The sequence below is a fragment of the Parambassis ranga genome, chromosome 3 (assembly GCF_900634625.1).
Source record: "Parambassis ranga chromosome 3, fParRan2.1, whole genome shotgun sequence".
NCBI lineage: Eukaryota > Metazoa > Chordata > Actinopteri > Ambassidae > Parambassis > Parambassis ranga.
The window spans coordinates 13,815,263-13,833,436 of NC_041024.1; the positions used below are offsets into that span (position 1 = coordinate 13,815,263).

Consider the following 18,174-nt stretch of genomic DNA (forward strand, 5'->3'; position numbering starts at 1 on the left):
AGTGTGCATAAGACTGGATAAATCTGTTGTTGGTGAAAGCCTAAAAAAGAGCAAAGGCAGCATAAAGAAGGGATCTTCATTGCAGCATTGTAACACAACCTCTCTATTAAAATTGGCTAATGGGGTTTCTGTTCTGTGGGGACTTGCTGTCCCTGATATGATCACACCATTCTTTTAAAATTCTTATGTCATGACACATGCTGTATAATCAGGTCATCTCTTTAAGACCGTGATCATTTTTTCAAGAGAACAGAAAGAAACAGATATTCACACATTTCAACAGCACATATGTGATTAGAGACATCACTAAATAGATTTTAACTTAAAAGATTTAATTGATCAGGGGGATTTTTAAAGTTTAAATATACAAAGTACTGAAAAAAAGCAGGGTTTTGAATTTCATTCTATATAAAATGATTGATTTTTTAATCCTTCCATGGCCATATATTTCATTTATCCTGGGAAGAGTTATACGTGTCACATTCACATACAGTGATTATAAAGATGCTTCCTGGTGAGGTGCTGACCTGCTTATGTAGGATACTGTGTAATGTTCAAGGACACTGTTCAATGCCTTTAGGAGGAGCAAGGTGTTAAACCCAAGTACCCTTTACCATCCTATTATAGCCTTAGTCAGCCGAATGTTAAGAAAATAAAAGAAAAAAAATCTTTAATCTGGCTTCCTAAACGGAAAAGTATTGATAACTGTTTATCATAATACAAAAAAATCTAAGTGTAACATTATGAATCTTCAGTGTTTTTTTAAACAGTTTTTGGATCAACATGAAGTTGTATATATGAATGATGTGTACATGCTTTGTTGCCATGAAGACAATACAATTAAGATAAAAGTATTGATTTTGTTTCTTCAGAAGATGTTTTGTCGATGATAATAAACAGATACAGTAATGCCAGCCTTATCCTTTATAATACTCTGACTAAGATTCCCAGGCTGTTGCCCAAAGCCTGGTTACAGACCTCTAAATCTCTGCTGAAATTTCTGCTCAAATCACTAATGACTGTTTCCCTTATTAAAAAGAAAAAAAAAGTTAAGCCAATATGAATGTCGCAGGTGGGATTAGGGAGTAGAGCATCATCTTTTGTGCCAGAGCCAGACAAAATGGTCTCAAGAGTTGTAAGAAATAGCAAATGTTTAATCAGCTTATTTCTTTGATCAGTGTGGAAAAAACATTCATTACCCCCTCCCACAGCAACCAGCAGCACCTGGATAATATAATACAATACAGATCCACATTTACAATGCATTGTAATCTACAGAGAAGACATCATACATGGGATTTTTATTTTAATGGTTGTTGATGTTAAAACAGAATGAGTGTCTTCTGGCTGAGTAACTAAATTAATAGCTGGATAAGTGGCAGGGCAGTAATGCTCTCACTGTCCACATATTTACTGACAATGAAAAGGCAGGCAGCTAGCATACAAAGTGCATATGCGCATAAACTGACAAACACATATGTATTGACAGCATCCAAAGGACAATGTCACACACCACATGTCTGCAGCAGTGTTTGCCTTGAGCCCTGTGTGTGTGATGGACAGGCAGTCCCTGTGCTCAGGCACATACTGTAGGGTCCCTGTCACATCGTGTTATAACCGGCGTGTGTCTCTCTGTGTCGTGCCTATATACAGGAACCTGCCTGAATCCATGATACTGGCCTGCCATGTCAGTTAGAGAGTAAGACACTAAAAGTGATGGAAAGATTTGAATATTCCTTTTACTACTTATATTTTCAAGTAACAATTTGTATAATTGTTTAGTCTGATGTTTGGTTAGCTTTATTAAAGTTTTTTCCAACCAGTCTGTTTGGAATCAAAGTAGCCTTTTGCAAGAGAATAAAATGCCTCTCTCAGGCAATACCAGTTGGACTGTGCACAAATTAAAACATTGGGTGAAAAGTTCCTCCAATATGCATTTAATTTTATTAATTTCTTTAATGAAGCAGTCAAATGAGCTGTTTCAGAAAATACTGAGATGGTTTGCATTCCTTAATCTTTAAAGCCAGAAGAGTATATTTTAAAGAAAAATATGAATCCAAATTTTCAGCTTGATGACCTTGCACAACCTAACAATGGCTGAAAACTGGGCATTGAGAGAAATATGTGTGGGACAGTGATTTATATAGTTTGCTGTTTCATGTAGAGGGAAATATAAATTTAAAAAAGAAATAATAGCAACGAAGAAAGAAAGTAGACTGCTGCGAATAAGCAGGCAGGCAGGCAGGCAGAGGTTAAAAATGTCTACACTGTAACTCTGGTGTATTGTATTATCTGGTGTGATCACTCTCCTGGGATTCAAACCCACGAGCCTCTCTCATTCTCTACTGAGGCTTTACTGTTAATTAGAAGCTGGTCTCTGAGATGAATCGCCACGAATGTGTTCCTGTGTGTCCGTGTAGCTGTGTGTATCACAGTGTGTTTCAGCTCTCTTTTCTAATTAACAGGCAGATCAGTCATCTAAGGTCCTCCTCTCTCTTCCTTTCTCTTCGGGTATTTTTTGTCTTTTTTCTTGCCTCTTGCCCTTCTACTTTACTTCTTCTTCCTGTCTCTTTTCACTTTATTTTCTCTCGCTCTTTAAACTCTCTTTTAATCACTTTTTTACCCCTGTCCTTTTCTGTCAACATGTTTGTGTGTATGTTATGTTCACTCTTATAGTCTTTTTTCCTGTTAAATGTTTTCTTTATGCATACTAGGCTTAAAAAGACAACGTTTGATTTTGGATCATTAGGCATGTCATGCAGTCAGTGCAATAAAAAGCTGCACTGAATACCCCCTCTTTCCTCTGACTATGCTCACCTTTGCACATTTACTAAACTTAAAGCAGTAATGCAGCCTCAATGCACAATGACATGCTGGCAGTCAGAGGTGGTTTAGTGGGTTGGTTTGGTTGGTTTCATGTGAAGTTCTGAATCATACCATGTTTCTATCTTTTCTATTTTTGTAGGCAAAAGTTTTGACTGCCCTGTGAATCTTTTTTTAATCTCTTGTCTGTCTTTTTCTACAGCTCGTACCTGTGGCAGTAACCTAAGGGGGCCTAGAGGGGTCATAACTTCTCCTAACTATCCAGTTCAATATGAGAACAATGCTCACTGTGTGTGGGTCATCACTGCAATGGACTCTGGGAAGGTGAGTTCATTTTCATTGTTTAAATCAAACACAGTAATTCTTCTTTACCCTATATCAACAAATTAAATAACATGATTCACGTTGAAACTTGAGATTTTTTTCTGGTGTGTGTGTGTGTGGCTTTGGGCACAACATTACTGGATGTATGAATGCCCAGAGCCTTCCTGTGGTAAATATGGATTCAAAAATGCAGCAATGAGAGGCAGGAAAGGCAAAAAAGAGGGTCTGAATTGTCGTAAAAAGCTGTAAGCAAGAAACCATGACACAGTGTGCAGACTGTCTGTTGTTTTTGGCTTCCCTCTTGTTTTCCGTGTTTGCTGACGGAATTCTGTTTCTGTTGTGGAGCTCATGGTCACCACATCTCTGCAGTTTTGAGAAGACAGCTTTTGTTGTCGATTCATTGTTGTGTAGACATGAATTATTCATGTACCTGCTGTAACACATCTCAAGCCCCTCTATGTACAGTTTATTTTGTGCAATTCTCTTCTCTTCATGTCTCTTCGTGCATCATGTCTTTACTTCTTTTCCCCTGTCCTTGCATCTGTACTCTCCGCTCTCAGCTCTTCCCCTTTCCTCTCCCCCTTACCCTCTGCTTTCCTCTCATTTTGTCCCAACACTTGAGAGTTCTTTTTTCTCTGCTATCTTCTCGCCTCTCTCCCTCATCTAGCCTGCTCTACTCTGCTCTCTTCCCATCCACTTTCTTTTTCTGTCATCTGCTTCCCTGCTTTCACTTTGATTTGTCTAAAATGTTAAGTTTAAAGATGGTGGGAGTGGAAAAAGGGAGAGCAAAAAGAAAGTAAGATAGCAATGAGCTCACTAAAACTATCAAGAAAAAATAGAGAAGAAGAAATATAGGAATGCATATTCAGCTAGCTTCTTCACACCAAAAAGGGAGAAATAAGGAAGAGAGAAAAGGAAAAGGTAAAGCTTTGAATGTCTGAGCAGATACTTGACATGTGACATTAAAGTTTTCTCAAAAGATTGATGGAAATAGTCTACTCACCTCTGAGCCACAGAGGGTTGGAGAAGTAGTGAGATATAATTGTGCAGACAGAACAAAAATATAAAAAGTAGAAAAAGAAAACCAGACAGGAAATGACTTTCTACTCCTCTCTGTGCCTCTTTGACCTTGAGAGAAAGATGGTAGCTTGTGTCAGCTAGGCCAGTGTTTGTTAGTTTACATCCACACTATTCATGTAGGGATGAGTCTTTAATAGAATACAGTGCTGTATTGAATGTGTCTGCAGCCATTGCCAGTTTCTTATAAAAACCCACTATACATTGCAATAAACTGATATGGCTGCATACAGGTATCATGACAAATATTATGATGTCAGATAACAGGCTGAGAATGTGCCTTACATGTGGTTTAATAGTGAATACAGTGTTTTATAATAGTTCACATAGGATTACCTTATGACAGATGGGATGCCATATTATCATTTTCTTTCATAATGCCTGTGGTCATTCATGTTCATGGTCGTGAGTATGTTTTAATTCCTCACACTTTGAGAGCTGCTCAAAAGTGTGCTATAGTGACAGATTATCAGCTACTACAGCTGCTGGCATTTGCAGAATGTCACTACATACGCAAAGGGAGAGACAAGGCCAGAGAGGAAGTGCACATAAAGGCAGTTATAGATGCACCACACTACTAAAGAAGAATAGTATAGTAATAATAAAATAGAGTAGAATGGAATAGAATATTTTGATTAGTATTCTTGTTGGCATTGAAGAAGTTGGATTACAGTCTAAACTTCTCAAAATGAGCAGTTCTTTTTATACAAAGCAGTTGTGAAACAATATGGCCCTATTCACTATTCCCTTACCAAATTTCAAATATTATTAGGAATACCTGCAACACATTTCTTTTAGGCTTATAGCTTGTTGTGTGTGTTGTTTTTGTACGTCTTCCTACATATACATACCCATTTAGTCATTGATCTTGAATCATGATGTAATTTGCATACATACATACAGGGAATGAGGCAGATGATCGAACATGTCACTTAGAACCGTATGTGTGTGAGTTGCCCAGAAAAGAAACACAATGTTTATGTGCTTGTTGTGGCTACTCAGAGAGAAGAGATGGAGAGATTTAGGAAGAGAGGAAGACATTAAAAGAGAAATAATTAAGAAGAGCCTTTGTACAAATCTTTCTTTTTCTGTTGGCATGTTTGTCTCCTCAGCTCTTTTCTTTACTCTTTGCTTTGCTCCACGTTTGACTGTGTATTATTCCAGATTACTTCTTTCATCAATAACATGTTATAACAGAGACAAATGTTTTTTATTGAAGTGTGCATGGCTTTTGTTTCTCCTTTGTGTAAGTTTACGTGCACCAGTCTAAATAGCCAATAAGTAATGCCGGCTGCTGTATGTCTTTCTTTTAAGTTTTGAATAAGAGCAGCACAATCAATACAGTTTGTTATGGTCTGACAGCCTGTTAGCAGTATACTGTGAGCATGTCTCTATTCTGTGCCTGCCTGTGCTATTATTTACACACACACGCACACACATGCTTGTGTGTGATTTTATGAATGTTGACTGTGTGTTTTCTGTCTGCCAACTTAATTGCTAACTGCCAGAGATTGTGAAAAATATGTTTTGGGCTAAACTGTCAACCTTCAGGTTGTGGCGAGGGAAGACTTGGGTTGGTAGCAGAAAAAATGGAATTATAAGTGTGTGTGTGTGTGTGTGTGTTACTGTTTGTGTCAGTTGTTTGATTCATCAGTATCAAGCAGATAATTATTTTGTTCAAATCTGAACCATGCCTGACTACTCACACACACACACACACACACACCCTGAAACGCATCATCACACATGCCCATTAAGCCTCTAATCATTGCTGTCTTTTTCCTGATGAATACATATTAGCCTGTGTGTGTGTGTGTGTGTGTGTGTGTGTTGGATTGGATGTTGGGTCATTCTCATGCAAGAATCATCATCATCACTTTAGCGTTGGCAGGACACATTCTGTGACATTCTATCAGTTTCTGTTAAATTTTACTTGACAGTGAAATTGAGGCCAATGAAGACCAATAAAGGCCTTGGAGTGAATATGTTAAATTCCTGTCTATTTCTCCAGCTGAACTACATTACTGTTCAAGCTGTTACATGATGATTACATAATGGACAAAATTCAGTAGGGCATCATAATTGTATGTGACTAACATGTGCCTTTAGAATTTGTATGCTAAAAGATATATAATGATAAAAAATGATAAAAGACAATACAATGGGGAATGACTTGATTAGGTGCCATATGAACAAACAAACAAACTGTTTTGGTTATAAGACAATAACTCATATGCAAGATATGACAGAGTTTGTCGAATAAGATTATGGAGTGATCATAAATGACTTGTGTGTTGAATCATTTATTTGTTCATTAGTTTCCGTTCTTCAAGCTGATCAGTGTATCAGTGGTGAGGTAGCAACGGCAATAGTAGCACCACCCTGTCTCCAGCTCCATCTTAAGAATTTCCAGCTGTTCTCAGGCCAGCAGGGTGACATAATCCCTCCAGTAATTTGTGGCCTGGCCTCAGGGTCTCTTACTAGCTGGCCCTGTCTGGTAGACCTTCCCAGTGGATACCCAGACATCCAAACAGGCGTCCACTGGGTTCTGGATAACTGAGTTTCTCAACTCTTCTTAGAGAGTGATCCCAGATATAGGTTTTAATGATCTAGGTATTTTGGTCAAAGTTTATGACAAAATGATTAGTGCGAGTAGAGGCTTAGACATAAATAAAGAACTTTCTCCTATAGCTTAACTTATACTTTGCCATCACTTGTAAATAACACCCTGAGACACTCAAACTCCTCCACTTGATATACATTTAGCCTCTACTTCCACATGGCATACTCAAAGCCCCTCCTCTTTAATGTCAAAAGAACAGCATCATTCACAAAGCACAGAGATTTGACCTCTTGCTCTGTTTGCTGGATGCATTTCTGACCATGGCATCAGCTTGTTCCAGTGTCAATATTATATACAAAAGGTCAAATCATCACAGTGTTTCTTGATTTGCTTTGTACAGTGTGTTGTTTTGCTACAGTGAGATGCAGTTATAAATTCCCTCTCACTACAATACAATATACAACTCAGTGACTGAAAACAGTGCATCTGTGAAATGCAGAGTAAATAACCACCAGTGTCCAAGTTATTGAAGATGTTCACCAAAAGCAGTCTTATTAGCACATTATCTTAAATCAAGGCTCTTTTGCTTTTCTGGTTTTTGACTGTAATTTAGCAGCCTCGTTGTCCTTAACTCACTGTATTAGCTCTGTCTTTGGATCTTAATCCATAGCCTAATACCACTCTACTAAAGCAGCCTGCCTAAGATGATGCATTGATGTCTCAAGGTCACACTTTTTAACTTTTTTTACTGAGCTTTTTTTTTTTTTAAATAACAGTGTGTGATTTTTTTGAGCTATGGCATTAACTATTCTGAAAGAAATGACTAAAAAGCAGTAAAAAGGAAATTCTTCACCTAAAGTATGCTGAACACTTAATAATGCATTTTACAGAGAGCTGCCCCAGCAGCTGTTGCTCAAACACAGTATGCAGTTTATTTTCTTAAACTGTCCAGCCAACAGGTCAACAACACTCAAAGGTGCTGTAACACCTCGTAGAGGGAGTTATTTTATCAGACAGCAGCTGTTTGTTTTCTTAGCACTTAAAGCAAAGGTCACCTCAGGGCAGGACTGCAACACATAAACATGTGCCACATCTGGGCTTGTTCAGGGTACAGCCAACAGGGTAGCATCATCCCATCATCTCTATTTTTAAAGTGACTAGTACTGTGTTTGTCCCACACAGAAAACCACTTGTCAGGAGCATAAACAACCAATTAGAATAGATTGTTTTACAATAAACTATGATCCAGTAATCTCCACAGTTTTATCATTACATTTATAATTGTAACCATTTGTTATGGTGGCAGAGAGAGAGAGTGATAGATTGCCACACTCCAAGTTTAGAAAACACTAGCAAATTGAGAAAAAAACTCAGCTTAACTCAACAAGACATGCTCTGCAAATAAACTTAAAAAGATAATCCTCATCCTGTCAGTCACCATTGCTGTGCTAAACATGGCTCCAAAACTGTCCTAAGGCAGAATTCTTTGTGGATTCAGTGGTGGAAAGTAAGGTGACAAGCAGTTGATCTGATGGTGAGTTAAGAAGGAATCTAGGCACAGGGAAGACTACATTAGAATATGATAAAACTCTGAGTCGACATTGAGTTTGCTAGAAGTGGGAAGAGGGGAGAAGGCTATCACAGCACTCATAATGATGCACAAACAGTGTTGTGAAGCAGAAAATGTTCACTGAGTTCTTTCTCAGTGCTGATGGTCATTCTGGGTACATTTAGGAGCCTCAGCCTTCTACTTAGTTGTGTCCCTGTTTTTTAGATTTATTTCTGCATAGTGATTCTGTTTCATCACATAGTTCAAAGACACACAGGTCAAACACACTGGGTGATTATGTAATTGTCTGGCCTTCTGCTGCCCTTTTGTTAGTGCATACTGAGACTCTGGGTCTTGCAAAAGTGAAAAATAATAAAAGTAATAAGGTCATTACTCAAATATTGCAGCAAATCCACCTTATTTTAATTCAGTGAGGGCCTAGCCATTGGAACCACCCACATAACAATTACTAATACTGATGTAACCCTATATCCTGTTCAAGTAATAGCATTATATCAACTAATGAGCTGACCATATAGCTAAACTACAAGCTACTGTTGCCTTTTGGGTTGCATGGGGCTGTAACTTTACACATTCAGGGATGCCAAAGAGTTTGAAAATGTAAAATCTGCAAGCAGTGGCTTGGTACGCATCCTGCTGCTGTGTTGGTCCCTCATCGCCCAACTGCACAGTGTGTACGTGTAGGTAAATTCACTGTGGCTGCAAGATTCATTGCTCTGTAAAGATGATTTATAAGGCTCCCTTGAGCTGCCATGAGCAGCAAGCGCTTCTAAAATTCTTATTAGATTGTCGATAAATTGTTTCTAAAAGATTAAGGCTAGAATAAAAAAGAAATATGTTAATAAGAATAATGTGATAAGTTATTAATTACAGGTGTTTTGTTTTCTGTAACTGTTTACTGTTTTACAAAATAGCTTCCTGAGGAATAAAGAATGCCCTAAGGGTTTTGTCCTCAAACAGGGTTCAGGTTATTCTATACTTGTTTATTTGGCTGAAAGGCTAAATGTAATCTTTTGGAAAAAAGGTCCCAAACTGCCACCGTGGCAGTTCACCAATGACTCAACATAGCTGCACAATCTCAGCAAGGGAATTCTTGTGCACTTGGCTTTCAGGACAGCTGTTCCCTTTCTGCACTACTTCTGACATGGGGTCACCTCAGTACATGGTTTAAACTTTTTCTTGATGGTTTATTTTTGACTCAGGGTAGTAGAAATGCATTAAAGCTCCAGTGGGCACAATATTATAAAATATGTAAAAATGCACCTCGGTGAAGCTTAGGTCTCATGGGACATCAGCAGAATAGTTTGTCCACCTCAATCTAAAACTTACCCTTTTTACGACCTTGTATATCACACATTGCTGAACTTATTATCAGCCTTGGACATTTGCATGACATGGCATCGACGTGACAAAATCAAAATAAACAACTATTCCATCAAGTCAGACAACATTATCATGCATCTCTTGCGAGTCTATAGTAATTCAATACTTGTTTGTAGTCATCAGTTTACACATTGTTGTATTATTTGGGGGCATTTTAAAGGTAAGGTAGGAGATTTCGAAAACTCAGTGAGAGTCAGCCAGATTTTAAAAGTAAACACACGCCCCTTTCTCTCGGAGTTTACCCCAAAGCCATGCCTCCCAACCAGTCTGTGACTTCGGCCATCATGCACGTACCTCTCTGGTGGGCGTAGAGCAGGAAGAGAGTGACAACCAGCCAATACTCTGCACAGGGGCGCCTCGCAGGATTGGCTGATGTTTCTAGCGTTTTATAGCTTCCACAGATGATTAATATTCTTTGTTTTAAATGAAACTGCCGAACTAATCGGTTGCTATCGGATTGTAAAGAGAAGTTACACTAATTTAACAAAAAGTGCATCAGAATGAAATCTCCTACCCTACCTTTAAGTAATAGTTTGTATCATGTATATGGTACCTTTATACAGTGTATCACAGCCCTTTGGAATAAAGAATGCTAAAATAGTAATAAAGCATATTTAAACAGGTGGGACTTGGTTTTTGGTGCCTAAAATATGCTTCGCTGTTGTTTTTTTTTTATTTTTTTTTTTTGGCTTGCTTTGTCAAACTGGGTTCATATTAACCACTGATCATACATAAGTACATTATTCCACTTCAAAGACGCCAAACTATATCTTAAATGCCTGAAGTACAATAGCTGTCACTTGCTTAGCATCCATTGCTGCCAACTGATTCAAGTTAATCACCAGAGAAATAAAGGCTTTCTGTTATATATTTCAAACTATAGATAAATGCCTCAGCATTATTTAGAGTGCATCTGTTAATTGTTATTCAGTTCTGAGTTAAAATTTTGACCAATCCTATCCTCTTAAAAGCCACAGCGATGCTTACAAACAGCTGTGCTGTGGCTGTTGGCTTTGATAGCAATAATTAAGTTGGTGCTGCAATTCATAGATTGAAATTAAACCTGTACCTGTGTGTGCTACCCCTTGGAGGGGTCACCTCGCCTTATTTGGTAGTTGAAATGGCTGACTGAATGTAATTCATTAGACGTGTGCAGTGTTGACATTTTAACAGGAACCAAATCAAACCTTATAGTGAACCAACAGAGCTGCACAACAGCATAGTAAGTATGGCGAGGAGGCTGCCCTCTAACTAAAAGACCTAAAGAGGAATACTGAGAAACATCTGACCTCCATCTTAAGTGGGATGATGAAGCTTGTCTGTATCTAAGGCTGCTGTAAAATAATAAAAAAATAAAATAACAAAATTTCTTCTTAACAGACATACACATAGGGGCATTATGTTGTGCTGTTATACTTACTAAAGCTGTGCAATACTCAGATGTGAGGTCACAACAGTAAAGGTAAGAAGACACATCCTTACAAATAAACTCCACATTGACATGATAGAAACAATACATGATTACATTTACACTGGATGGTTATGCTGTATGGCCCCTCATCATGGTATTGAAATGTCTATGAAAGTCTGTGGGGATTGGTGGTGATGGCTATAACCCTGCAAGGTTTCTGCAAAGATCGTTATTTAGCTCAAAACAGACACATTTTAATTTTTAATAACATTTATGAGGATAAACTTTCTTATCAGCCGCCACTATTTAGACTATCATCATTGCTATCAAGACATGGTACCATGCACAGTGGTTGTTTTCAAGGACTCACCTTATGTTTCCCTGGCAATGGTGCACTAAAAACTGTGAGGAACATCTGAGAATTCAGTCTATCATGATACAGAACTTTGGAAATGTTCATGGGACTGTGCTGAAAGACCAGAAAACATGTTTTAGGTCTGTCTTAATTTGCCTGACTTGGGTGCCAAACACAAATCCACAGTGAATTTAGGATCAGAGTAAGAGAAAGATTGTTAAGAGTTTCTCTCTGACTGTGTCTGTGCCCTCAAGAGACCTTTAAACTTACAGCTTTACTGGCTGATTGACTGAAAGGTGTTTCACTGTAGGTTTGGATTCCTCAGTGCTCTTAACAATGTTTAAATAGCCTATTGAGCTGCTTGTAGCTGCTCTGCTGCTTGCTAATGACCTCAAAGTGAAAACGCTTCACTTATCCCTTTGAAGAGCATCCACCCTGTTTCATTCTTTTTCTGATCTTGAACCCAGAAATTTCAACACAAGCACCTCTTTGCTGCCTAATTGGAGAGCACTGTGGAAACTAGCAGTCAGTGATGTATGGAAATCACACGAGGAGCCACAAAAAGTCATCAAAATGGATAATTATATTAAGAATTAAGAATACCTTTAATTCATGTGTACTATTACAGTGTTTGTTTTGGCTGAAGATTGGATAATTTCCTGTCCTTAATTGTTTCCGGTGTTCCTTTCTTTCTTTTCTTTCTTTGTTTCTGTCTTTACTTTAGAAAATAAAGAAGCTAATCTAATGTAGTTTAGGGTTGCAGGCTGCTGTTAATGTCTCTCTAAATGGGGCCATTTGGATCTATTGAATAGCACTGAGCTTCTTGCTAATGACCTTAGTGTGATAACGCTTCAGTTCTTTCCTTTAAGTCTCTGTGGAGTTTGGCTTGACTGTCTAGACTCTACACACACACATATACACAAAAGTAAAGGCAGAAACAAGCAGGCACAGAAGCACAAACAAAATCACACATTTAGTCAAACAGCCGTGCCTGAACATTATTCTGCTTCAGTTGTTGAGACAGATATACCTGAGAAAAGAACCTCCTATACACGCACACACACATAAACACACTTGGATGAGCAGAAAACCGTCATCTGATTCTGTTCTGCTTCATTCTCTTTCTTTATGACCTCCAGCTGCTGTACAGTTCTAACAGCAACCTTAACTTTATAGACACAAACACACCTGCAGCCTGTAATGCCTTACTTATGGTTTCAGGTTCATTTTTAAAGCACAGCTAACATCACTGGTATTTCTCTTCATCTGCAAAACATATCATGTAAATTTGTTTTTCAAAATGATTCCTGAAGCTATTGTATAGAAAGAAAGCAGCTGAAGCAAAGACAATTTAAGGGTGAATGTGTTAACAATTCTTACATATACCTGATGATATGTTGTGTCTTAAAAAGTAAATGTTACTTCACTAACAGTGAGGATGATGCTGATGTTATATTTACAGCCTGTGTGCTTCAGACTGAGCAAAAAACAAAAAAAAAAAAAAAAAAAAACCAGGACATCAACAACTGAAGCATAATGGTTTATTAATGCTCCGTGTCATTTGTTGTTAGCCAGGAGTTAATACCTCACAATGTTGTTTTGCATTATTTTCACATTATTTGTATCCATTTTGGGAAAACTAAGCATTGCCAGAGGCTGCAACAATAATGTATAGCAAACCAATGCTTTTCAAGTCTCATATTTATTGGTCTGCATCTTAAGTTGCTATTGTCAAAAATGTTTTTTTCTCCCATTTAAATAAGGTCCTGTTTGCTTTAACAGTGTACAGTGTTTGAAATATTTTCCATCCAAACATACATGACTACAGATACAAAAAGTTTTGCATTGGTTCATTGTCATTCCTGTCATGATGACAGTGAATACCTTGGATTTTTTTCCTATCCTTAAACATTGGTGCTGACAAAGTGCAGCCAAAAAGCTTAGCAGTGCATGGTTGATTCTGGCGTGTAGAAATATCTTTTTTTTTATACTCACCTGCCGTGAGGTTTTTCTTCACTGCAGTGTGATCTGCAATGTGATGGATTCTCACATCACATGCTCATGGTTCATCTGAGTCTCCTAATACGCCAGAGGCTCACTGATTGAGACCAGCTCATTCTTTCTTTATGGAGGATTCTCGAACAGAGCACAAATATGCAATCATGGATGCTGTCAGGGATCTGATCTACAGATCTACAATAACTAAATATTGGACAAGCAGCAAATAATAAATACCAAAATTACAACATTTTATTTTACAAAGAAGAGGGCTGTATGTATACAACTACAGCTGCCATAGGGCTGGCAAGTAAGACATTTCACACAAAATCCATCAGAAGGATGTGTTTGCATTGCAAGTGCAGAATTAAAGCAAGGGTGCTTGAGTTTTGAAGTTTTGTTCTTTTCTTTTCTTTCTCATTCATTAAAGATGGATTATTTTGTAATACCAATATATCACCGTTAAATTAATAGTCAGACCTTTGTCATAGCAGCTTTAATTAAAAGACAGATGATGGTCACAGCTAAGAACACCAGTCGTCTTTGTCTCATAGTAGAGATATTAGTAGTCTCACTTTCTAAAAGAGAGTATTTGGTCACTAATAAAAGGAGTGAGTGGTATATTAGCTAGTTTTACCTTGCATGATTTCCTAGTTGATGTATGATTCATACATCTGTCATGTCCTGGATCTCCCCCAGAATCCCCAGGTTTGATTATGTGATCCATTTAATCTGTTTCCAACTGTACTCTGTCATTGAAATGAGAACACATTTTTAGTAGCACAGCAATGGTTGTAGTTCCAGTGCAAGCACAGTTCCATTCCTAAAGGTAAATCCTACTTTGTGAGAAAACATAAAACTTTAGGACTTTAGGCTGGTTTTATATTCGAATAATAGAAGTCTTCTTCCTATTTTCTGCTCTAAAAGGATTTTCCTCTGACTCATGATTCTTGAAGTTATGAGGTCAGGGGGCTGACAGAGGCTGCTAGTCTTTTAAAAAAGGATCCTATTTTGTTTACAAAATGCTGCTTAATAATGGATGCTATTAATTTATTGTTATTAACATGCAATCCCTCATATCATCTAACAGTTCAGGGGTAGTTGTGTGTGAAATTCCCATTTCAATACTGGGCTTTTAGATTTCCCCCGTGATATAACCATTAGTTTCTATTGCTTGAAATTGTAAGAGGGTAAAAGTATTAGATCATTCCTGCAGGAAATAATAATAAATCTTCCAGTGGCTTTTTCTTTTGTCTGGATTCTTACCTTTCCATATGTGAATGTTCATAACAGTTTCTATTTCTGATTGTATTTTCCTTTGCTTTCTAGGTGATAAAGCTTTCATTTGAAGAGTTTGACCTGGAAAGAGGATATGACACACTAACCGTTGGGGATGGAGGGAAGATAGGAGACACTCGGAGAGTCCTCTATGTGTAAGCACCACTTAATATATTCTGGCCTATATAGTGGTATTGACATGCTATTGTATAAAACAAGCTGGTGGCAATCACAGGGACAGTAGAAAATGCATGTGCGCTATCATGAAGATAGTTATTATATACTGTCTTATTATGGTCAAAACTGGGTGTATCTAATTACACATTGGGAAAATTATAAAATGGCATGGGTATAAATTGTAAAGACAATGCTAATGACATATAAATATGATGTTCAAATTGCAAAAGTTCATGGCCAAAGGCAGAACCTCATCTTCCTGTGGAGAAGATGTAGGTAAGTGCCAAATCCCAAAACAGTGTGCGTATAGGATGAATTAAAATTCATCGCTGATTGTGTCATTTAAGAGTGCTCTGCTTGTTATATTATTGCACCAAGAAATTAGCATAGACGTCTGTGCCTGTAGATATATTAATATATATATATTTTTTTTTTACAGTTTCAATTGGTCATTCATTCCTGATTTAAAGTAGTAGATCCAAGTCTCATACCCTGTTTGAATTTCTGGAGAAATCTGTCAGGTTTTGCCTCAAACATGGCCAGATTGTGCCTTGACATCATCTTGACATCTTGGTCATTGGACTTTGTTGTGAATTGACATGGTCCTGGGAGATAGCCAGCTCTGTGTATCCTCGATCTGTCAAGATCATGTCAGCGGCCTCCCGTGTGTTGATGATGACCAGCCATCCAGGACAGGGGTGATGTTCCAGGCGTTTTCTGCCACATTCCATTTCAGCAGCCCCCTTTTTCTACAATGCTGTAGGAAGAAGCATCCTCTAGTATTGCCTCCGTTGCCTCCCGGGTAGTAAACATTTGAGACTTAGGTAACGGATTACAGCATAAAGGCTGGTGTTTTCGACAGTGGTGACTTGCAGTTTTCAGTTACCTGTAGCAAAAATAATATTAGAAAAAGAATAAGACTCAACAGGAATAAAAAAAACAAACACTTTTTTGTGTTTTGCATAATCACTCTTTACATTGATTTGCATTGTTTGCATTAGGTACTGTATAATTTTCTCCTATATTGGCTATAAACACTTCAATAATTATACAGTGACAAAAGTAATGTTTATTATCACTGTGTTAATGTTAAGCTCTTCATGTGTGTTTGTGTACAGACTCACTGGCTCCAGTGTTCCTGACCTCATCGTTAGCTTATCCAATCAGATGTGGCTACACCTGCAATCAGACGATACAATTGGCTCAGCAGGGTTCAAGGCAGTATATGAAGGTATGACATTTCCACACACGCTCTCTCTCTCTCTCTCACTCTCTCTCTCTCTCTCTTTCCAATGTATGCTCGTCTAACAGATCCTTGCAAGACGATAATGAACTGAACTCAATTAAGTTTAAATAGACAGACCGGTTGAAAGATATTTTGGTGATTACAATAAAAAGCTAAGAGAGAGACCAAAACATTAACAGGGTGGGAGAGAGAAGAACAAAATGACAAATAGAGTGAGGAAAAATAAACCGTCTAGAGAGATTGAGGGAGTGTGGGAGAGTGAAGGTTATGCTCTTAGTTCTTCTTAGCTATGTTTGATTCAGTGATGTTAGTGTTTTTCCAGGGTCAGTCACTGTTCAAGGGAATAAGAACTAAGTCGCTATAGAATTTAACATTTAACATTATGATACAGGGTTTTTCAGCGAAGGTAGGACTGATCTTGATTTAATGGCTAACCTTGACTTTGTATTTTTAACAACAGCTGGGCCTGTATTCCTCTTTACAGCTTGGCTCAGGTGGTCAAAACTCCAAAGGGACAATAACACACTACTACAGAGACTTTTAAACAAAATAAGTGACAAACAAACAAACATTGCTTAACAAACGCCATAAGAGAATGTAGGTTTTCTCCCAGGGAAACAAAACAATTGGTGTATTTCCTTGCATGAATACATTTGATTGTCAAATGGTAAATGTCACAGTGTTATATGCACTTTGATCAGTGTTTGAGAGCCCTGCAGGAAAGCCCAGAGCGCATGCATAAGTGTGTGTCTGTGTTCTTCTTGAATGGCATTATGTTGCACTGGTTAATTGCTGCACCTCCTTGTGTGTGCATGACAGACAAAGACAGAAAGAGTTGATATTATGAACACAGAGAATTATGATAATTGAGGCTTTCACTGACTGAAAGCTGACAGAGGCTGCTGCCAGCTTTTTTTTCAGGCTGATGGCAATTTGATGTCAAAAGAATGGAAACAATGTAAATAAATTGTTTTTAACTGAATAAAGAATTGAACATTTGCATCAAATATATTAAGGATTATTTTGTAGAATCAGCAGTATGTATGTAAAATGTTCCTTCATTAGAAAATGTGCATCCACATTCTTTTCTTGTTATTTTTCAGTAAAAATTAAATTAGCCCTTTGGTGCAAAAGCTTAACTCAATAACAAAAAGGATATAATAGTACATGAGTTTTGCATGAGCAAAACTATCCTCTCATTCATTTATTTGCTAGAGAAAGGCTAAGAGACACCCATTCCAGTGGCTCCTAGCCACTCTTTCTTTAAAAAAAATGTAAACCAGTCAAATTTGTAAGTCAAGAAAAACACAGTGAAATGGCACAAGTCAAAAGTATTTATCACCATTCACCACCATACATATGCTATTTTTTCTTAAAATGTCACATGTGCTCCACTCCAGTGGGATTATTCTGCTTATAAACTGTAGCCTGTCACATCCCTGAAAAGGTCACCTGCCCATCACAGGGTTAACAACCAAACAAACCTAATCAGTTTTATTAACAGTTTATCCTGTGATCAAATGAAACTAAAAAAAACCCTAAAGAATGTACATATTTTATTGTGACAGACTATCAGCATGTTTTCTTTCAAATTTATTTCTATAACAGCCGTCACCCTGAAACCAAAAGTGGCTGGAGTGAAACATTTCTAAATCCTTCTTGCCTATACTTTATTTAATTTGAATACATCTGTATACCATATTTTGTTTTTATTTCTGTTTTTGCTTATGTAAATTACTTTCAGAGGAAAAAACAAGAAGCACAAAACATCATATAGAGCTAGTTATCTGTGTTCCACACTTTAGTCAAATTCTTCAAACTTGGAAAGAAAAAATGGCTCAAAAAAGGGAAGGAACTAAAAAAAGACAAAAAGAGTGAGAGAGGCAGTTTCCACTATAATGACACGCATACCAGGGGCTCAAGATCGCTGATATCCATCCTGACACTCGTCAACTGTGTGACAGCTTGC

The 18,174-nt window shown here is 37.6% G+C and overlaps 1 protein-coding gene across 1 annotated transcript in view; it reads left to right on the plus strand.

The window, feature by feature from the left end:
* Positions 1-18,174, plus strand: part of LOC114433624 (CUB and sushi domain-containing protein 1-like) — a 219,612-nt gene that overhangs the window by 98,471 nt on the left and 102,967 nt on the right. Inside the window, exons 10-12 of the mRNA XM_028402269.1 lie at positions 3,026-3,147; positions 14,834-14,937; positions 16,078-16,190. Coding sequence (XP_028258070.1) covers positions 3,026-3,147; positions 14,834-14,937; positions 16,078-16,190 — 339 coding nt within the window. The remainder of the gene's footprint in view (positions 1-3,025; positions 3,148-14,833; positions 14,938-16,077; positions 16,191-18,174) is intronic.